This window comes from Sarcophilus harrisii, chromosome 4, assembly GCF_902635505.1.
Source record: "Sarcophilus harrisii chromosome 4, mSarHar1.11, whole genome shotgun sequence".
Taxonomy (NCBI): domain Eukaryota; kingdom Metazoa; phylum Chordata; class Mammalia; order Dasyuromorphia; family Dasyuridae; genus Sarcophilus; species Sarcophilus harrisii.
In genome coordinates this window covers 366,091,770-366,115,166 of record NC_045429.1, presented here as the reverse complement: position 1 = coordinate 366,115,166, position 23,397 = coordinate 366,091,770, and the positions used below count along the sequence as shown (strand labels likewise).

General features: G+C 35.2%; 1 protein-coding gene across 1 annotated transcript in view; it reads right to left on the bottom strand.

Moving 5' to 3' along the window:
- ABCB10 (ATP binding cassette subfamily B member 10) overlaps positions 1 to 23,397 on the bottom strand; it is a 39,433-nt gene that overhangs the window by 6,427 nt on the left and 9,609 nt on the right. Inside the window, exons 2-10 of the mRNA XM_031966895.1 lie at positions 19,010 to 19,210; positions 16,284 to 16,486; positions 12,991 to 13,125; positions 11,491 to 11,637; positions 9,362 to 9,497; positions 6,373 to 6,468; positions 6,037 to 6,246; positions 3,361 to 3,440; positions 552 to 732 (exon numbers count right to left, since the gene is read on the bottom strand). Of these exons, the coding sequence (XP_031822755.1) occupies positions 552 to 732; positions 3,361 to 3,440; positions 6,037 to 6,246; positions 6,373 to 6,468; positions 9,362 to 9,497; positions 11,491 to 11,637; positions 12,991 to 13,125; positions 16,284 to 16,486; positions 19,010 to 19,210 (1,389 nt within the window). The remainder of the gene's footprint in view (positions 1 to 551; positions 733 to 3,360; positions 3,441 to 6,036; positions 6,247 to 6,372; positions 6,469 to 9,361; positions 9,498 to 11,490; positions 11,638 to 12,990; positions 13,126 to 16,283; positions 16,487 to 19,009; positions 19,211 to 23,397) is intronic.

The window sequence follows — 23,397 nt, the reverse complement described above, 5'->3', positions numbered from 1 at the left end:
ATGGGTATCAGTGGATTGCAGAATACTTAGAGGGGAATGAGGTATAAAACGACTGAAAAGGCAGGGTGCAATCAGATTAGGAAGGGTTCTGAAAGTCAGAGGGTTTTATAGTTGATCTAGGAGATGGCAGTATTCCAGAAGCGATCTGGCACAGAGTATGATGGACTTTCTTAATCTATCAAGCCACCAAACTCAGTGAAGTAACACAAAGTTCGGAGAAGGGAAAATGCTGGATGCCAATTTTGCTTTTGATTCACTGTGTCTATCACTTTGAGCACAGTACTGCGTTTTAGGCTTTTCTCAAATTTTTGTCCTCACAGACTGTGTCACATTACAAAATACTTTTATCTTGAATCATAGTAACTATTTATGGTTCCTTTTGGGTTATTTTTGTTTGCCTATTTTTATGCCTACAACACATTCTCAAGGAAGTTTTGAGCATACTATAAAAGAAGTATAGTGATTCAAACCTATTTGTCAATAGAAAATCTTACAAAAAAGTACAATAATTTAATAACAATTTTTTGCTTCAAAATTAAACAAAGTCATACCTGAAAGCAGAACACCCTTTTCCCCAACCACAGTATCGAAGCCTTGGGGAAAACTGTTGATGAAAGTAGCAGCATTAGCTATGTCAGCAACTTTCTGGATCTCTTCAGGAGTCACCAGGGAAGGGTTGTCTGCCCCATAAGCAATGTTTTCAGCAATTGAGCAAGAGAAGAGAATTGGCTCCTGCAGATTCAAACATATCATTTACTGCAGATACAGCATCAAGCTCCAAATGTCTCTGCTAAATATAATGAAGCCTACACTTTCAAGTGCCTGGTATGCAATATTAAGTTTCTCAGGATATGTGGCAAAGAGTAGGAGAGGCAATGGAAAAGTAACCGACAGGTCTCAGTGGAACCTTAAACTAGTTTCAGATACCTACTGATGATGGGAACCATATGTGTGTCAACACTCTCACTCATTTCTAGGTTCCACACTTATCAGAGCCAAGAATATCAGCAGAGAAGCAACGGAGGAACTGAGATTGCTGTGTCCCTTTTCTATACTCAGAAACATGGCTTTTGTACGACCTTCCTACATCACTGAGCCCTTCACTGTGCCATAATTTCCCCCTTCTAACAGTGGGGCATAAGTATTCCCAATTCCATGTAGTGGGTTTCAGGCAATGTGGCAAGTCACTTTGTCCCAAAGAGATTCAGTTTCTTCCTGTGTAAAACAGGCATGAGGGCAGCTAAGTAGCACCATAGTGCACAGAGCTCCAGGTCTGGACTCCTTATCTTCCTGAGCTCAAATCCAGCCTTAGACACTTACTATTGATCCTGGGCAAGGAACTTTAACTCAGTTTGCCTCAGTTTCTTCCTCTGCCAAATGAGCTAGAGAAGAAAATGGCAAACCATTCCAGTAACTTTGCCAAGAAAACTCCAAATGGAGTCACAAAGAACTGGACACAACTGAAAGAATTCAACAACAAAAAGAAACCAGAAATTGAAATGCTGTGTTTCAATTTATCTCAGAAAATTATTGAGAGGATCTAAGAAGAATCTATAAATAGATAAATGTGCTATATGAACATCAAGTATTATGCAAATGCTGTCATCTTATTGTACATAACCAAGGCATGGAAATTGCTAACCAAATTTAATTCATTAAAAATAGTACATGTATCTCAAATCTTGGCAGATTGTTATTTGAAACTAAGTGAGCTTAAGTATTTAAACTTTTGTTTGAAATATATCATCATTAGTCAGCATGGCATGTTCAGCTCTTATTAAAGAAAACTAAGTCAATTTCACAAAGGAACTATAAAATGTTTTTATTTTTTCTTCTTTCTACTTCATAGTTCTCCATAAATTCACCTAGCTCATTTTATTTGAGAAATCCCAATTTAAACTACAGTAGAGTGCTGCACTTGAAATCAGAAAAAATGTGCATTTGAATCCAGTTTCAGACACTTATTAACATGTGATTCCTAGGCAAATCATTTAATTTCTAGGCTCAGTTTCCCTCACCAGTAAAATCAGAATAACAATAGCACCTCCACAAGACTGTGGTAAGGTTCAAATAAGATAAGATATGTGAAGCATTTTGCCAACTTTACAATACTATGTAGATGTTAGCTATTATTATTATTGAGAGGAAACATGGTGTCAAATTCAATTAGAAGCAGGGCCACTAATCCATACAAAAGGATCCTTATGAGTCTCATATTGACTTAGTTTTAAAATGTAATGTTATCGGGTTAATATGGAAATACATCTTACATGACTTCACATATATAATCAATATCATATAGCTTGTTTTCTCAAGTGGTAGAGTAAGGGTGGAAAGAAGGAAAAGAATTTGGAACTTGAAATTTTAAAAAATGAGTATTTAAATGTTTTAAAATGTAATTGGGAAATATTCAACAAAATAAAATACATTTAGAAATTAACATAAAATGAGAATAAAGAAATAGAATGTTATCCACATTTTTTTTTTTAATTCTTTTTGTGAAGTATTTCCAAGTTACATTTTAGTCTAGTTCAGATCACACTGGCAATCTGCAGGACTTAAGTTTGACATCTCTGCTGTAGTGGATTTAGAGGAGGCCCTAGAGACAGAAAGTCCATGATTCAGATTTTGCCTCTGACTCATAAAGACTGTCTGGCCAAGTGCTCTAGTCACTTTCTAAGATCATAAGTTGGAAAGAAGGCACTGTTGGACATTGGCAGAGGAACTTTCCTTATCTGGGAACTCCCTAAATAATAAATGAAATCATAGATCTGGTCATTCTTTCTACTGATATTATTTGCTCTTTTCTCATATAATTTTACCAACAGCCTTTTCAGCAATAGGGAGCTAGCAGATCTTGAGCCATTATAACAATTTTAGTTTACTGACAATGTATTTCCAAAATTGCATATTTTTGATCCAAAGCAGAAGGAAATGATAGAAAAGTGGTCACAACTTGAAATATACAGACCTGACAATGATAATCCCTATCTCTAATAAGATCCTTTTTTTTTTTTTTTTTTGCTGAGGCAATCAGGATTAAGTGACTTGCCCAGGGTCACAAAGCTAGGCAGTATTAAGTGTCCAAGGGTAGATTTGAACTTCAGGTCCTCCTGACTTCAGGACTGGTGCTCTATCCACTGCACCAACTAGCTGTTCCTGAGGGTATCCATTTTCTTACAAATCTTTGAAGCATTTTATCTAGAATTTGATCTGGTGACAGAGAAAGCAAATAAAAAGCAAAACTTCTATTCTTTCCTTACATGAAGGTGGCAAGCTAGATAAAAACAAATGATAGCAAAAGAACATAAATGAAAGAATACACAGGAAAACTGGAACACACTGTCATTGCTCTCATACCTGACTCACTGTTCCAATCTTAGATCTCAGCCAGACCGGATTTAACTGACGGACGTCCCAACCATCAACAGTAATAGTTCCTTTTACAAAGTCAGGGAGAGACAAGGAAAAAAATGCATCAGAAATAACTGAAGAATTTCTTGATCCTACCGATCAATCCAAAATACATATAAGAAGAATTCTGTGGAAGAAATCTCAAACTCAAGGAGAAAGGCCAAAGTCATATTCTCTCTTGTCCTCACTTGGGATGATGTAAACTCTGGATTTAAACTTTTAATTAACTGGCAACTTTTCTATATTCCTCAGTTTACTTCTTTCTTGTGACACACAGAAAAAAACAACAACCCAAGGGCTGCACAAGACACTGTACCAGCTGTTCACAATAATGAGCCCAAATTTGTATTCATATTACATTATAGAAACATCATCTGATCACAGCTTTATTATTTAAAGGGACCATTGAGCCCAACCCTCTCAATTTCAGATAAGGAAAATGAGCCCAGGAAAGTTAAATGAATTTCCAAAGTTACACAGGTAGCTAGAGACAAAGCCAGGATGCAGATCCTAGCCCTCTTGATATTATTATATCACTATTCCACTATATCAAACTGTCTCAAACTATTTGTTTCTCTTTGACAAAGAATCCTTGAAGTCAAAAATCTGTGATGGTTCTATAATAAAAAAAAGTCTCATGTGGTGTCCAGTGAAGCCCATAGCAGCACAACTTGTCGGTCAGTGGATTTGGACACACCAGAAGTCAACTAAGACATTATTTACTTAAATAGCCACAAAATGTACAAACAGATTAGGTCAACTCTGATAGTGTTGGTACAAATTTACCTCCTCTCCTGCAGGAGCCATTGGACACCTTTCCTCATTTGTAGGGAAGAAATAAGTACAGAGAAAACTGAATTTCACAGTTTACCAATAGGGTTGAATCAGTACAGCTTTAAGTCAGAAAGCTCCAGTTTGATTGTTTTCTCAGTCTAAAATAAAAGCAACGGACAATTCCTAGTTGTGTGACCCTAAGCAAATCACTTAAGTCTGTTTTTCTCAGTTTTTCATCTATAAAATGAGCTGGAGAAGAAAATGGCAAATCCATCTAGTATCTTTGTAAGAAAACCCCAAATGGAGACACAAAGAGTTATCTACACAGAATTTTAGCAATGTGTCTGAGAACAGGACTCAAATACATTTTTCCATCTCTAATTTCAAAGGATAACAAGTGCAGTTCATGAAAACAATTTCCAGACTTTCAGATTGGTGACAAGGATTTTAAAATCATATTGTGATCCATGTGCAAAAGTAAGTAGAATTTTTAGGAGGAGGAAAGTGAGCTAAATACTCTCAACCTTAAAGTAAAATAGCCTATTATATTTTTTGCTCTTTCTCTCAATAATCTTTTTCTTCTTTTTTTTTTTTCTTGGTTGAGGCAATTGGGGTTAAATGACTTGCCCAGGCTCACACAGCCAGAAAGTGTTAAGTGTCTGAGACCAGATTTGAAGTCAGGTCCTCCTGACTTCAGGACTGGTGCTCTATCCACTGCACTATCTAGCTGCCCCCTTTCCCAATAATCTTACTTTGAAGTTGGATAGCATGCCTGCTGTACCTTGTTAAAATTTAGAGTATACCTTAAAAATAACTTCCTGTCCAAGTTATGATAGGTTTTACACTAAAGAAGGGTGTAGACATCTTTTTTTTTTTCTTTTTTTGACTGTGGCAATCGGGGTTAAGTGACTTGCCCAGGGTTACACAGCTAGGAAGTGTTAAGTGTCTGAGGTCAAATTTGAACTCAGGTCCACCTGACTTCAGGGCTGGTGCTCTATCCACTGTGCCATCTAGCTGCCCAAACATATCTTTTTTGATCTGGACCTGTGTTTTCACAGGTATAAAGAACTGTGAAATACTCTCTAGAATTGCATATTTGACATTACTCTACAGCTTTTCAGTCAGAGTTGTCTGGGGGCAAAGAAGCAAAATTTTTTCTCTGAATAGACTGAGGAACATTTTCCCATAATGGCTAAAATGTATTTCTGTTTACAGGTGAGGAGATGAAGGAGAGGGCCTGAAGAGGGTACTCGTTATATTGACAGAAACATATACTTATGTTTCTTCCCAGGCAGGAAGTTCAAGTGAAAAAAGCTCAGACCTCCCCAAGGGACAATGATGAGGCCAGATTTGCAAAGACAAAACAGCAGAGTACAGTGGGTACACTAATTATCAGCTCCAAAACTCGTTACCTGTATGACACTGTTCATTTAGGTCATGGAAGCTGCTAGGGCCTCTGTTATCCAGTCTATATCAAAAATAAGGGAAGTGGATTGGATGAGCACTATGCTTCCTAAGCCATTCAAAATGTGAGGATGCAAAATACAGAGAGCTATATTATGCCTCCTGGGGAATTCTTGCACAAGACTGCCACCAGATTGTTTGGGCATGTGCCACCTGGAGCTTGATTCAGATTTAGAGAGGACAGAGTCCTCAACTGAAGAGTAAGAAAAATGGGTTCCGATGCCTCCTGTGACATCATCTCTGTAATAACTAGAAAAGTCATTTAAGTTCTCTGTGCTTCATTTTCCCCCCTTTGTATATCAAGGAGACTGGAATCAGTGGCCTCTAAGGTCTAACCATATATGATCCTATGGATCTTCTAAAGTCTCTACATGTATTACTCACCAGAGAGAGGATCATACAGCCTTAATAAAAGTGATACCACTGTGGACTTCCCTGAACCACTTGGGCCAACCAGTGCTGTAATAGATCCAGATGGAATTGAAAGACTAAAATCTTGGAAAATCTTCATCTCTGGGCGAGCTGGATAAGCAAAACTGACTCCTTTGAACTCTAGAGCACCCTGGAAGTTTTTTTCATCTAATAAAATACCCTCTGAAAGAGAAAGCAAGATACAAATCATTTAAAAAGAAAATCCAGCTAGAGACAAAAGTCACATCTGCCAAAAAATTCTTGAACCAACTCCATCTTAGACACCAATAGAATACAATGTAAACCCACCATTAAAAGGGAGTACTGGCTTTCTCTCAAGGAGCTCCCAGAGGCGTCCTGCAGCACCTAGGCCTTTCATTAGCTCTGAATAGAAAGAACTCAGGCCTGGGGAGAAAAATAAAAAATACAAACTTAGAAATATAATATCAAGAAATAATGATTTCCCAGAAACTTCCAGGAACATCTACAAGTTTCAACCCAAAATTTCATGCCCATAACGATTTACAGTTCTCATCCTATAATCCCATTTGCTTTTCAGAGAAGCTCTTTTTAAAGTTGTCATCAAGACATAAAAGAAAAGCTGCCCCAAAATCTAATTGCATTTGTGTGCATGTGTCTGTGATATGTATATTAATCCTGCACTTCTTATGAGAAGAGCTCATTTTACAACTGAGGAAATAGAAAAAAATTTTTTTTGCTTTTCTCATAGTTAAAAAATATGTAACATTTCCCAATATGCTTAAAAAGAAAATCAAGAAACCATTACGATCTCACTTCCATAGAGTAAGAACTAAAAGTGGGAGAAAAAAAAGGGGGGGACCATGTCATGAAGGTAAAAAGTCTCAGAGTAAAAAAGCTCAGAGTTCAAGTTAGGGGTAACTCTGGGTCAACTAGGGGGCCTCTGAAATTTTCAGGGGAGTTGCAAAACCTTTTTCATAATTTAATTTCAAATACAGTAAGTACAGATTGCTTTAACAAAAGCTCTCTGGGGAGACCGCAATAATATATTTTTAAAGAGTTTAACATAAAAAATGTTGAGAATCATTATACCGATGGAATTTACAAGTCTGTTTTATCCTGCTCAAAAAAAAAAAAAAGCCATTTTAAAAGAATAAATCTCAAAGCAACCTCTTCAGGAATTATCTTCCAAACATCATATAATTAGTGTTCAATTAAAAAAACAAAACAAAACACTAGAGGTCAGTGTTAACTAAGAAAACAAACATTTTACAATCTCCTTCAATAAAAGTATATTCTAATAAAAGGATATTTAAGCAAGACATAATAGACACAATCTAGTAAGCCTTAAGTAGGTCACTCTGTGAAAGCATTGATACATAAACATATTGTCCTTCATAGAATATTACTAACCTATTGTTAGCAGGATGTATGCTTGGGCTTATCTTTCCAACATGTGTATTTAGCTTTAAGCAATAATATTACTAGATTAGAAGTTTGGAGATCTGAGTGCAAGTCTTGGCTCTGCCACATGACATTTAAATATTCTTTCCATATGCATTTTTATGTACATATAACTAAGTGGCAGAGTACTTGCAGTTGAGTATTGAGTTTAAATTCAGCCTCAGCCATTTACTAGTTGTTTGACTCTGGACAAGTTACTTAATCTGTCCTTCTTTTCTCATATGTAAAATTGGAATAATATGTCTTTCAGGGTATAGTGAAGATAAAAAAGAAATAATATTTGCAAAATATTTTGGAAACCTTAATGTAATGCCACCTTATCATTATTGTATCTAATATATTTTTATAATTTTTTTTAAAAGTTTATAAATTTATAATTTATATAATAAATATTTTTAAAAGCAATAATGTTTTAAAATTTAAGCTCCAATAGCAAATCATTATTTAAAGGGTTTTTGTTTTACAGGCTTACCACAGGATTTTCTTAATTAAATGTCAAGCTTCCTTAAAACATTTAAAATAAAATTTGCCAAAATTAAATGCTTATATTTTTCAAGGATTATTGATTGCATAAAAGGAGACACACTTGTCTAAGTAAGACAGGAACCTTTGAAGATAATCAGATTCACATTTTTTATTTCCTCACTTGAAGAAACTGAAGTTCCATAGCTAGTAAACTGAATCATCAGGTCTTTTGTGTTATTGTGCTTTCCTATCAAACACACCCTCTTACCAAATACTTCTTATGATAAAATCAAGCCAAACTGCTGTAGATCAACTCCTTTCTATGACCTCCCCAAACATTCCCTTCTTACCACATCTATAGATACCTTTTCTCCCCCATTACAATTTAAGCTCCTTGAGAGAAAGGAGTGTCTACTTTTTTGGTTCATGTCTCTAACACCTAGCACAACACACAATAAATATTTAATAATGGTTTTTTCATGCATTCATTTATGACAAGGATACACATTTATAATGCTAGCTGGCCATGAGCTGAAATGAAGACAAATGAAGACTGTATAGGGCAATATGTTCTAACTTTCTGGCCTACGAACTACCAATGAATTTGCTAGGCTAAAATCTACAGTCAATATCCGAGACAATATTTGATAACTCTATCCAACCCTCTGTCTATCTACACTCATCCTCATATCATCACATTTACATATGTATACTCACAATATTAAAACTGAGTGATAAGGGAGCTGTTTTCCAATCAAATGCTTCTTTTTCAGAAAATATATAAACAGAATAAGAAATAGAGGACGGAGTGGATTGAGGGTCTAGAATGCTAAATTTTTAAAAAATCATTAAATTTAACTAAAATAGTATCAGAAAACAAAAAAATATATACATTTTGGAATCTTGGTACAAAAGAAAGAAGACAAGTCAAGGATTAAGTTAAGGTTACACTTTACTGTAACTTAGCTGCAGTAAAAACATAATCAGTCAATCATTCAACAATTGTTTATGATTTCTTGGTAGATCTTCCCAAGGTTTGCTAGTAGGGAAGAAGGTGTCAATGATACAGGAAAGCATGGGCATTCAGAAGTACACAGAGGCATCTCTAGTGAGGTTGAGGGAGAAAAAGGTCAGGAATGGAAACTTCCTTGATTTTATAATTTGGCCTAGGACTAGTCCTGTCTACTTTCAGTTAGGTGGGATTGATAGGTAAATTTTTTTCAGATAGCTACAAAAACAATTCTGATAAGACAGAGCAAAGTAAAAGTTAGATGGAAAGAAGTGATGGTGACAGAATCACTGGTTTTTATTTCATGTATTATTAAGTTTTCCCTTCCAAATCTAGTATTTGAGGGTTGAATTTTTTTCTTATCTTTTTGATATTACTTACCACTAATGCTTATTCCAACCCAGAAAGCATACATTAGGAAGGAAGAGAGTTCACCTACTGTCATGTAGGCACTGCCCATCAGCAATCCACCTTTGTAGAGGACAGAAAGTACAATCAGATTCCCAGAAAATCCTGTCTGCCAAAGAAAAAATATATGAAAATCAAGTCAAAACAAATGAATAATGACACCTTGAAGAATTCTGATTAGTCAACAACTATGAACCAAAAAAAAACCCCAAACAAAAACAAAAACAAAAAACTTTTCTCAAATGCTTCCTACAAGTAAATATTACTTCAAGAAGTAATCTTATCATCATCAAAATAAGAAGATAAGACTTAATTTGGTGGAAAGAACAAAAAACAAAAACCAAACTCTAATACTGAGTTTGGCCTTGGAATAGAATAGAGAAAACATATTCCTTTCCCTTCTTTACAGAGGTAGACTAGCAAATATTAAATATTTTGTCAGATACGACTAACAGATTGGTTGGTTTCACTGAAATGCTTTTATTCATTATTTTTATTTTTTTGATACAAGGGATAATCTTTTAGGGGAAACTTGTTGCTTCAAATTGTCTATATATTTATATGTAAGAGTGTTTGTATATATATGTGTTGGAATCCTAGTGTTAACTCAACTTGGAACAAGGTGATAACTCAAGGGAGATATCATATCCCAGTGTTAACTCATTGGAATTGATACAATGCTTGTGTTCAATCCTTTAGAGAGCTCATATAAGCAAGAAGTATTTAAGTACTCATTGGAGTTCACACATTTGGGAGATTTCAGGATTTAGTATGAGATATCTGAATTCATACCTCCCTTAATCCCTCCCTCGGAGAGGAGGAGTCAACCTTTGGGAAATGATATATAAGAAACCGACAGAGGTTCAGTAGGGAGTTGGAGGTGCAACCAGATTCCCTTCATCTCATACCACTGTGGTGGCTGGGCTCCTGCACTTCCCCCACTGAGACCAAGCTGGTCTGAAAGGCTCTCCAGAAAGCTGTCCAGCCCCAGGCAAGGAGGTGCTGGCTGGAGGCTGAAGAAAGCCAAGGCTTCTAGAAGCAAGGGACAATCTGCAAGAGCTCTTGGAACCAAGCAGAGAGAGGCCTCTGAGCTAACCGGGCCCAAGGAAAGAGATAAGAAATAAAGATCTGAACTTTTATCACCTGGCTGCGTTTGGAGTAATTATTACTTTTAACTGAAACTAAGGCTGCCTCCAGAAAACCTCCCCAAGAAACCTGCTCCCAGAGAGAACCATCTTATATTTTAAAGAAGAAAAACACCACATATATGCATTTATATGTGTTTATACACAAATAAATGGAGTAAGGAAATACATATACACATATACACGTGCATTTATGTCATGGAGAAAATATCTATATGAATGATGGAAATATACATACACATACCATACATATATAGGGATGGGATGGCATGGGATGGGGGAGAGACACATCCTCACATCCATACATATGCGAGATTGGTGTGTGTGTGTGTGTGTGTGTATGTATGTATGTATTTGAACTCAGGTTTTCCTGATCCCAGGTCCAGTACTAAATCTATTGTGTCATCTAGCTACTATCTATTTCTGTGTGTGTGTGTGTGTGTGTGTGTGTAACTGGATGAGGACTAGACTTGTGCTTTCAATTTATTGGGAACTTCTGGTGAAGAATTTCCTCTTCCAGCACAGACTGGTACCTCCTTCTTAACATTAGACTCTTTAAAAGCTATCTAAATCACTGAGAGGTTTAGTTACCTGTCTAATAGTGAGGAAGGATAGGGTAAGGGTAGGGCTTGAATGATGACCTTACTGGCTGCAAAATCAGATGTCTACTCACTTTGCTCTCTCAGATATATATATATATATATATGCTTAATATTAACATTGAATAACACTAGTTTGGTTGATTTAATAAGTAATTCTTACCTGTCTTATATCTCTCTTATATATACTTCCTAGTTTCCATCTGCTTTTTTTTTCTTCTCAGTTAAAGAGTTTAAATATAAGCATCTTCAATCCTGCCATGGTATGAAATGATCTTGTGCCAAAAGGTTGCATATTTCTACAGTAATTCTAATGTGATACCATCTCTTTACATTCTCCAAAAAGTGATTTACTTACTGCTCCAAAGAAGCCTGCCCGAGCAAATGCCTCTTTCTTTGCTAATTGCATCACATGATCCACTTTGCTGGTGTATTTCTCTATTTCATTCAGTTCTTTTCCAAAAGCTCGGACAGTTCTTATATTTCCAATCCGTTCTTCAGCTAGCTGGGAGGAACAACAAATATTTTGCTAGGGTCATATTCCAATTGTTTCTAGGATTAAAATTATAGCATGATTTTGCTAATCTTTAAAGACAATTTTGAGTCCTAATTGTTTTTTGAATTAAAAGTGGGAGAGTGGGAGAGAAGGCATTAGGGATATCTTCACATCCAAGTGAAAAAGAAACAAAAATTATCAATGCACATCTATTAAACATTAAAAGAGAAATTTTCAAAAAATTGTTTCCAAAACATCATTAAATGTTATGCTAGAAGAAATTAAGAATCCCATAGTTGGAATTTACCTTAAGAACATTATCACAAAAGAGGAAAAAACTGTCTATAATATCATTATTTATAATTATGAAAAACTGATAACAATTTAAATGTTCAACAGCCTGGTATATACTGAAAAATCTGTGGCACAAACACATAATGGAATATTTTACAAAGTATTCAATAATGACAAATATTAGATATGGTTCAAAATACAGAAAGACTTACTATGAACTAACAGGAAATTTAAAAAGCAGACAACTCTCCCCTCTCCACACACAAATTCATATCCTCATTGGCTATGGCTACATGAAAGGAAAATATTATCCACTAGTAAAATGAGTAATTGGTCTAGAAGACCCCAAAGTTCTGTAGACGTAGGATCTTGTAAACTTAAGCAGGTTCAAGGGAAGAAGTGGGAGGAAGAAGCAATACACGGACAAAAACAATAGTTGGGGATATAAGAGAAGGAAAAACAGACAAGTTTTTAATAACTAATTTTATATGGAAGACCAGATTTAGAGCTGGATAGGAACTCTGAGGTCATACAGTGCAACTCCCTCATTTTTTAATAAAGATGAGAAAATTAAGTGAATTGCTCATTGTCACTCACATACATAGACCTGAGATCAACACTCTAAGCCTAGGACCCCAAATCTAGTCATGGTTTTTCCACCAGAAGAGAATTGCTTCCTATCTTTGGAGGAAGTTTAAATTATTTTTCAAAATAAGCAATTTAAATAATAAAATATAATGTTTGGCAAATAACTCCTTCCCTCTGACCTCCTCTTTAAAAAAAAAAAAGGAATGGAGATAATATAGCGAAGTGAGAGAAGTCCATATGATTTTTTTTTTTTTCAAGTTGAATCTATTTTCAGCAGTGAATAGCAAGTGATCTAAGAGATGAATAGGGCTCTATTAGAAAGGAAGATAAGATACTTGAAGAATGCAAGCATCACCTCTTGTCCTGTTGTCAAGTGACCATACATAACACCTTTACCCTGTAGCTACTAAAGTCATACACAGTCCTTATTTTCTAAAGCCTTATTCATAAGAACTAAAAAGGATAGAATAAAAACTTTACCTGTGTGGCTTGTGCAAGGGAATCTTGAGTCCTTTTGGTTAATTTTCGTAGGTATCGTCCATAAATTATAGCTAGGATAGATAAAGGAGGTACCACACCCAAAACAAATGCAGCCAGATTGGGAGAAACAAAAAACTGCAGAGATAGAAAAAGAGGAACAATTTACAGTTTTGAAGAAAGTAGTCACTGTGTTAAGAAATACCAGATCAATTTTTCTTTATTTAAAAAAAAAAAAAAAAAATGTTTTTGGGAAAAAAAAAACACCTTTTGCATCTTCTTTTTATTTTAAAAATGGAGGAATAAAAGCATTGTTATATAGTGATCCTAAGATACAGTTTGTGTTGATTTTGTTTATTGTTTTTTTCTTTATTACAAAGGAAGACCTGTGGAAAGGAATTAGAAGGAGTCTATTACTAAATAACTGATGTTTTTAAAAAAGGCTTCAGTAAAACTTTAAGTAAAATAAAAATAAAATACATTTTTGGCAGGATAAAGAAAAAAAAGCAAAAAATATCTGCTTTTTTTTGGTTATTTTCTTTTTCTCCAAAAATTCTATAAAGTAGCCTCAAGCAAATACACAATATCACATAATTAAAACCATATTCACAATGGAGCTTTCATTTCTAAGATATTTAAAATGCTTTTTATTCAATTTTCCTATCTAGGAAACCCATTTAGTAATAATAATAATAACTAACATTTATATAGTTTTTACTATGTGCCGGCCATCAGGCTAAGCACTTTGCAAATATCATTTCATCTGTTCCTCACAACAACCCTAGGAGATGGGTACTATTATTATTCCCTTTTGCAGATGAAGAAACTAAGGCAAACAGATTAAGTAACTTGCTCAGAGTCACATAGCTAAAAGGTATCTGAGACTAGATGCAACTCAATGCTTCTGACTCCAGACTCAGCACTCTGTGCGTTATGGTACCACTGAGTTGCTATTTTCCTGTGAATTTTGTTACAGTTTTATCTAATTTGATAATATTGCCCAATTGATACTTGTGGAAAGCAAGATAAAGTCAAGAAGCTAGATGATAGCAATTGGATGGATTTCAAAATAACTGACCACATAGACCCAAAAGGAAATTAATTATTAATAGTTTAGTTTCAGCTTTGAGTAGTGTCTTGGAAGACTTGCCCCCAGGATCTTTCCTTGGCTCCATATTGTTTAATGTTCATAGAATGTTAAGTCTCTTGCAGGAAGTAACTGTCCCACTTTTTTATTTTTTACCTCAGTGACTAACAGAGTACTTGCCACATAGCAGATAGTTAATAAATGCTTATTGATTTAATTGATCATGAATGGCTTGAATAAAGGTATAGAGGGTACACCTGTCAAATTTGAAGCAAAACTGGAAGGAAAAGCTACCATACTTATTTAGAGTCAACATCTAAAATGATGTTAGCAGGCTAGAACATTGGGCCAGGTCAAAGAAGATAGTTTGGGAATTTTTTTAGGGAGGAAAGGCAAAGGAAGGGAAATGAGGAAGGGGAGGCTATATGTGATTTTACTGTCATAGGGAACTTCTCTTAAGGGAATTCCGAATAGCAATGCAGATCAGCATCTGTGCTGAAACTTAAAATTCTTGCACAGTTTACTGGGGACACAGAGAGGTTATGTGATTGCCCTGGGTCACATAGCCAGTGAGGAACTTGAGAACCCAGATTTTTTTTTTTCAATTTTATACAATAGCTATTGTATCCAGTGAGGCACTTTTATATCATTAAGAAAAAATTCTTTTATTCCTATTTTAAAAATGTTTTTATTTTTATCAAAAGTCTCTTTATATCTAGTCATTTGAGTTGTTTTTCTTATAGGTATAATTTATTACATTTTTTTCCTCTTCTAAATATTAAACTATCCTTGGATTATAGGTATAAATCCTACTTGGTCATAATACTTTTTTGATATAGTATCAAATATATTGATTTGTCAATATTTTATCAATATTTTATTTTTAGCACATATTTGTGAAAACTTTATCGTGCTTTGAATTGATACTTATTAATGATCTTGGCTTGTAATTTTCTTTTTCTAGCTCATTCCTAGCAGGTTTGTGAAACAAAACTCCATTTTCATTAAAGAAAGAACCTAGTAGAATGCCCTCTTTATAGAAAGAAATAATTAAATGCAATAAAAAGATCACTTCAAAACTTTGAGAGTTTGGTAGATGCCAAAATGTTTATGGAATGGAATGGACTAAAATTAACCAGTCCTTCCTTCTTTAAGCTGCCAGGAAATTTGGTTTTGCCCTTGAAGGCTACCTACAGCTAAAAAAAAAAAAAAAAAAAAAAAGCTAGAAAGTCAAGCTTTAAAAAAATTTTTTTGAAAAATAATTTACTAATAAAAGATTATAATCATCATAAATATAAAATGTAGAATGAAAACTTTCCTGTAAGATGAAGGGAAAAAAGTGAAAAGAGAAAGTGAAGTATTGTATACTGTAAAAAGGGTATAAAATATGCAAAGTATGAAATGTTTAAAAAGTTTGCAACTCAGTTTCTAAATTTTCAGATAAGCTTCTCAATTCAAAAGTAATTAGATTAGCTCAGGAAAAGTCCACTACATAAATGATCTAATCTTTGACTTTCATTGAAACTCTCTTTTCACTAAGATAGTCTAATTTGTATTACATTGTAATTATTTGTCCATGTCCTATCTCTTCAGCTGAATCCTAAATTCTTTGAAAGCAAAGACTGACTGTCTTGTGTGATCTTTGTGAATATTCCCAGGAGTTTAGCATTTAAATAATCATTTATATGGAATTGTACTGGAATTGGAGAGTTATAGACAGACAATATACTACCAATTTTTTTTCCTATGGGAAAAAAGAAAGAAAAGTGAAATTGTCACCATGTTACAAAATAGCAATGAAATGCTCCAAGGCTTTTGACTCTCAGTGAGATTAAGCTAACATTTGCCACTATGTGAAATGTTCCTTACCTTATTGCCCTTAAACCCTGGGTGCAGAGTCCTGGAAAATCCAATGTGCAGGGCATATGCCTGACCTCTTAGTCTTTTGAAGAAGAAAGAGCTGTATTTTCAGAAGAATTCAGGATTTAGAACTCCTTGAGAAAGAAAGACCTAGCAACTGAAGAAAATATGTAGTGGCAGTCTATCATGAGAACTTGGTTCTACCTGCAGTTTCCTGTGTAAAGAGTCTCAAGTTAGAACTATGGGCTAAATGCACACTTTCAAGATTTATCAGAAAGTCTTCAGTGAAACCTCTGGCCCAATAGGAGCCCTGGCCCTGAATGTACTATATGTGATTTCAAAAACATACCATCATTCCAATACCAACTGAGGCCTGAGCTCCAGCCCTTAGCCCATCGGAGAGATTTTCAGTTAAGGAGCGCCCCAAAAGTGCTGTATCTGAGGACAGGCGGTTGATCAGCTCTCCTGTCCGGGTCTTGTCAAAAAAGGCAACCTCTTGCTTTAGAACAGAGGAGAATAAATTTCCTCTCAATCTATTCACAATGCGCTGGCCTATTAAAAAAAAAGGGGGGGGGGTAGGGAACAGAAACATATCAGATACAACTATCATTCTCCCACTAAGATGTCCAATAACCAACTAATAATGAGCCTAAATTCATTGTGGTATTCAACTTGCCATGACAAAATCTGGAAGAGCAAGTTTTACTTGTTCATATGGTAAAAGAAAAATATCCCAATGTGCTAATCATCCTTGAAGCAGTATGACATAGAAAATAGAGTGTCCAAAGTAGACTCAAAAGTCCTGGGCTGCAGTCCACATTTATTACTGGCTGGCTGACCAAGAGCAAATTATAATCTCTTAGATTCCTAAGCAATTCTCTGAACTTATAAATTGGAGAAGAGTGATAGATATGCACTCATAGTAGTAACTGTTTCATCAGAGTTCTCTATATCAGGAAAATTACAGATCTAGAGCAAAAAACCAAAACAATTTAAAAAAAACTTGCTAAGTCATTGGAAATGAATATTGTTTTTCTTTTAATCACAATACAGTCTATGGAAGCTAAAAGAGGGCTATACTGCTTAAATATAAAATGAACTAATAAAGTTTTTATTCTGATTTGTGGGGCAGAATTACACATATAATTTTATAGCTGGAAAGAATCTTTGGGATCATTAGAACAATTCATTAAATCCTTACTTCGGTATCTTAGACAAAGTTGTCCAATCTATGCTTAAATACCTCCAGCAAAAGGAAATGTATCACACCTTCTCTATTTCATTTTGGGAATAGCTCTAAAAAACTCTAAGAAGCAGATGCTTTTCCTTAGAATGAGCTGAAACCTATTCATTGATAGAGATTATGAACTTGGAATTGAGAAGATCTGAGTTCATTTCCCATCTTAGACACTTCTAGGTGTGTATAACCATGGACAAGTACTGAACCTCCATTAGTCTACATTTTTTTCATCTTGAATAATATCATCCCTTCCCTCCTAAGACTATTAAGATGACTAAATAAAATAACAAACATTACTTGTAAATCTTAAAATGCTATCTAAATGCTTACTATTACTATTGTCCTGTCTTCCAGGTCCAGACAAAATAAATATAATTCTTCTTTTGTTTGACAACCTTCAAATATTTAAAGAAAGTGATCCTGCTTCCAGCATTCTTCTTGAGGCTAAATACCTTCAAGATTTGTTTGTTTGTTGTTGTTGTTGTTGTTGTTTTTAAACTGGGCATTACATGTAAATAGTTTTGATTTTTCTCAACATTCTAATTTGGTGATGGCGGGATATGTATGTGTAGGGGTGAGGGGGTGAGGCTTGGGGTGGAAGTTTGGAGGGGGGAAGGGTCATGGTGAATTCCAGCTTGTCAGTGCCTCTTCTAAAGTAGGGCACCTAAAACTGAACCAAAAACCAGAGGTGATCTGACAGGGGCTAAGTACAATAGAACTGGCACTCATTCAGGACACTATATTTCTTTTGAAGTTTCATATCAGCAGGGCCTTCTCGCTTCAAGCCCAAACTGGATCTTTTCAGTTATTTCCCGCTTTTTTTTCCCCACTAAGAAAAGGAGGAAGGAAGAAGAGAAGAAAGGAAGGAGGGAGAAAAGGAATTAGGGTGGGAAAGAAGGGAGGGAAGAAGAAAAGAGCATCATTAAAGCACTGAAAGATGAATAATAGGAAACACATAAGCAGGACAGCTTTGAAAGTTCCACGTTGAATTTGTTATATATTTTTTAAAAGAAAAGCAAGGTGCATATAATAAAGACTCATAATTTTATGTAGGGCCATCTTTTTTATGTTCTACTCTCTATGTGGAAATTTTTATATTATTTTGTGTCTCTTATATTTAGAGATTTTAAAAAAGACTTAAAAAACAAGGCTAAGTGTGTGTATTTGGGGTGGGGCAGCATTAGAAAGACTAGAAATACAAGGAAATAATGGTCATATAAGAAATAAAAATAAACATTAGTCAATACAATTAAATAAACAAAGACCAGTATTTATCCCTAATGTGCTTCATGTTCTAGGTTCTAAGAAATACTGATTAGAAAGCCATAGTCTGCAAAAGTAATAACAATAATAACTGCTAACATTTATATTGGCTTTGCAGTTAGTTATTTACACGATCTCATTTGAGAATGTAGACCTTTTCTTATCTCCCCTAGTTGTTATCATTCCTTTCTTCTTTAGGGGCAGAAAATGTTACTCTTTTGTCTTTGTATCCCAGGTAACTGGCAGAATACCTCATAAAGTAAGAGTATAAAATAATTGTTGAACTGAATTAAATCTTCACAACAGCCTAGTGAGACAGGTAGAACAACTATAACTCCCTTGATTTCACAGGGAAAAGGAAAACTGATGCTCAGATTAAGTAATCTGGCTAAGGTCACACAGGTAATAAGTAGAAAAGCTGGACTTAAACCCGAGACTTTTGCTCTGTTTCTAACTCAGAGCCCAGTCTCTTCCACTAAGCCAACCTTGCCAAAGTCTAGGTGAAGTGTGAAGGCCAAAACAAAGCCAACGATATTCAAGAGAAACATGGCTTTGGGGCTAGTTTGTGTTACCTGAAGTCTGCATGAGGTAGACACGAACCGAGTTAGCAGCAGCACCACACAAAAACACTCCACTCAGAAGGATGCAGAGGTGAGTTAGGTTGTTTACATAGTCCCCAGTAGGGTTTGTATAAATGACATCGATAATCTTTCCCAGGAAAAAAGGAGCCGACATGGTAACGACGCTGGACACTGTAAGGAATCCCACTGCAGCTAAAAAGAGGAAAAACAGAAACCCATCAGTGTCAGCAGCAAATTAGTTAAGAACACTGGCTTCTCTGCCCAGTTTTAGAAGTGAATATCAACTTTATGGACTGTCTTTATCCAGCAGAGACTCAGACTATAGTATTCAGGTGAGCAAGGCTGTACAGCACCTCTTATCTGTCTTCCCCCTCCTCCACAATTACTAGCTCATTTCCTAGATGAGTTTTCTGATGTGAACATTCTCATTAGAAAATGGTAAAAAGTGGGAATAAAACAAAAGTATTTTTTTATTATAATAACTTTTTATTGACAGATATAATAACTTTTTATTACTCATGCCAGGGTAATTTTTTACAACATTATCCCTTGCACTCACTTCTGTTCCAATTTTTCCCCTCTCTCCCTCTACCCCCTCCCCTAGATGGCAAGCAGTCCTATATATGTTAAATATGTCGCAATATATTCTAGATACAATATATGTGTGCAGAACTGAACAGTTCTCTTGTTGCACAGGGAGAATTGGATTCAGAAGGTAGAAATAACCCAGGAAGAAAAACAAAAATGCAAACAGTTTACATTCATTTCCTAGTGTTCTTTCTTTGGGTGTAGCTGCTTCTGTCCATCATTGATCAATTGAAACCAAAACAAAAGTATTTTACAGCTGCTCTTTTCATAATAGCTAAGAACTGGAGACTATAGGAATACTCATTAATTGGGGAATGGTGGTCTATATTCTCTGCTTTCATCTACTTCTCAACTCCTTTGCAATGTGGCTTTAGACCTCATCACTCAACTGAAACTGCTGCCATCTCATCCACATATCCATTAAGCTGCCAAATCTTACCATTTCCACAACATTTCTCTTCATATCTTGTCATCATTCACACAACCATCCCCTTTATTTCAGTTCCTCAGCATCTCTCCCCCAAACTACTGCAGGCTTCCTAAATGGTCTTCTTACCTCAGCTCATCCTTCAAACCACTGCCAAAGTAATTTTCCTTAAGTGTAGATCAGGCCACCTGAATCCCCCTATTCAACTTCACTTTCCTCTAAAATAAAAATTTCTCGTTTATCTTTTTAAGTTCCTCACAACCTGGTCCCAATATATCTTTCTAATCTCACTGGATATAAACCCCTTATCTGTCCAAGACTTGCAATCTATTATACAAACTGAATGTAGAGATTGCTTCATTCTTTGTCCTTGTAGTCCTAACACCTAGCACAGTGCCTGACATATACATAATAGACATTTTATAAATGTTTATTGATTGCTGATTGGAAGAAACCAAGAAAAATTTGCAATTAAAACTTTATTTAAGGAACCCACTTTACTTTGGATAATAATGATGGCTAATGGGGAAAAGTTGCTCTGATTAAAGATAGAGGCAACCTAAGAGTCTCAATGAAGACACAGTGAAAAAGATAAATTTAACAAGTATCATAGCACACTTTACTGAGCAGAGAAAGAAACTGAGATTTTGTGAGGGAAGAGACCAAAGTGATATTTAAGTTACAAACTTGAATAACTCTTAATGGCCCATGAAAACCAATGCACTGGAAAGTTTTGATTAAGCAATTAAATTTAAATAAATAGTGGAAACTTCACTTGTGATAAAGGACCACCTGATCTTGAGAGACAGTATGGCAAAAGAAGTAGAGGGCTGGCCTGGGAGACAGTATGACGTGGATCCCAGTCCCACCTTTTCACAAACTAGCTTATGCAACCAGGCAAGTCCTGAATGCCATTAAATTATAAATTGCTTAAACTGGGAAAATATTTTTACAGTCAAAGGTTCTGATAAAGGCCTCATTTCCAAAATATATAGAGAATTAACTCTAATTTATAAAAAATCAAGCCATTCTCCAATTGAAAAATGGTCAAAGGATATGAACAGACAATTCTCAGATGAAGAAATTGAAACTATTTCTAGTCATATGAAAAGATGCTCCAAGTCATTATTAATCAGAGAAATGCAAATTAAGACAACTCTAAGATACCACTACACACCTGTCAGATTGGCTAAGATGACAGGAAAAAATAATGATGATTGTTGGAGGGGATGCGGGAAAACTGGGACATTGATGCATTGTTGGTGGAGTTGTGAACGAATCCAACCATTTTGGAGAGTAGTTTGGAACTATGCTCAAAAAGTTATCAAACTGTGCATACCCTTTGATCCAGCAGTGTTACTACTGGGATTATATCCCAAAGAGATTATAAAGAAGGGAAAGGGACCTGTATGTGCACGAATGTTTGTGGCAGCCCTTTTTGTAGTGGCTAGAAACTGGAAACTGAATGGATGTCCATCAGTTGGAGAATGGCTGAATAAATTGTGGTATATGAAAATTATGGAATATTACTGTTCTGTAAGAAATGACCAACAGGATGATTTCAGAAAGGCCTGGAGAGACTTACACGAACTGATGCTGAGTGAAATGAGCAGGACCAGGAGATCATTATATACTTCAACAACAATACTAGATGATGACCAGTTCTGATGGATCAGGCCATCCTCAGCAACGAGATCAACCAAATCATTTCTAATGGAGCAGTAATGAACTGAACTAGCTATACCCAGAAAAAGAACTCTGGGAGATGACTAAAAACCATTACATTGAATTCCCAATCCCTATATTTATGCACACCTGCATTTTTGATTTCCTTCACAAGCTAATTGTACAATAATTCAGAGTCTAATTCTTTTTGTACAGCAAAATAATGTTTTGGTCATGTATACTTATTATGTATCTAAGTTATATTTTAATATATTTAACATCTACTGGTCATCCTGCCATTTAGGGGAGGGGGTGGGGGGGTAAGAGGTGAAAAATTGGAACAAGAGGTTTGGCAATTGTTAATGCTGTAAAGTTACCCATGTATATATCCTGTAAATAAAAGGCTATTAAATTTAAAAAAAAAAAATTATAAATTGCTAATCTGTACCAGTGATGAATTCCCTATACCAATGAAATTATAGGTCTGTGTTCCCCCAAAATGACAAATCTTCTTTGCAGCCAAACATCCAAAATGTCATACACAATGCCTTGCATGGGAGAAGAATTTAGGAGCTACAATGAACAGATGTTAACTTCAGGGCAAAGGAACACCATGAACACAGATTCAAGTGAACCAAAAGCTTTAATAAGTTTAAAAGATTTTCAGGAAATCCTATATATCTAATAGTATAAATAAACACACAGCTGTTTATCACAATGTAAACAGTACAATGAGAAGATAACATTACCAGCCCCACCCCCTTCCCTCCCACCCCCAAAATCTGGGAGAGCCAAGAGACAGAATGACTAACCACACAAATATTATTTCAATGGCTAAATTCCAATTCTGACACAAAACTCCTCTAAGGACTTTCATATAAGATTGGCAAACATTTTGTGAGCAATAATTATTCCTAACCTCTTCCAATTTGTGTTGTGACTTGCTAATATTTCAATTTAAGGTTCCACATTAATATAATCATCATAGATTAAATACAAATCATATGGCCAAATATGTACCAAATGGTTATTTAATAAAGATATCCAAAAATCCAAACTTCTGGAAAAATCTGAACCACTGCCTTGAACCCTAAATATACCAAGGGGACTGAGTCCTGGCCCTATGCTCTCAGGCATAGCTTTTTACTCCACTTGAATGAGAAATTATTTGACTCATGAAATTTGAATCAGAGAGGATAGTGGCCTAAATACTCAGTGATCAGAACCATGGTCCCGTGGATGTTGTAGAACCAGATACAAAGTCCATTTCAAGCCCCATTCCAGAGCTTGGAGTACTGTCTCCAAATCCTAAGTTAATAATGATAATGATAATGGAGACTCTAATTCAGTGTTCTGAACAGAACAGTACCACCACCAACAACAACAATAAAACCCCAAAATAATGCTTTCCTTGGTCCACAGGAGGAAAATAATAAATGCTTGCTACGTTGAATTAACAAATGGAGGGAGGAATAGTTTGATTAATTGAGGATCACCTCTTCTTGTGGAAATTTTCTAGGATACTTTGTTGCATTATTAGATACATCAAAACACCTAAATGTTTTTTTGAAGGATTTGGGATAATAATTATTATCATATTGTTTTCTAATCTATAAATACTTTATACACCTTATTTCATTTGATCATCACAACACTTGTGAGATAAATGCTGCAAGTATTATTCCCATTTTGAAGAGGA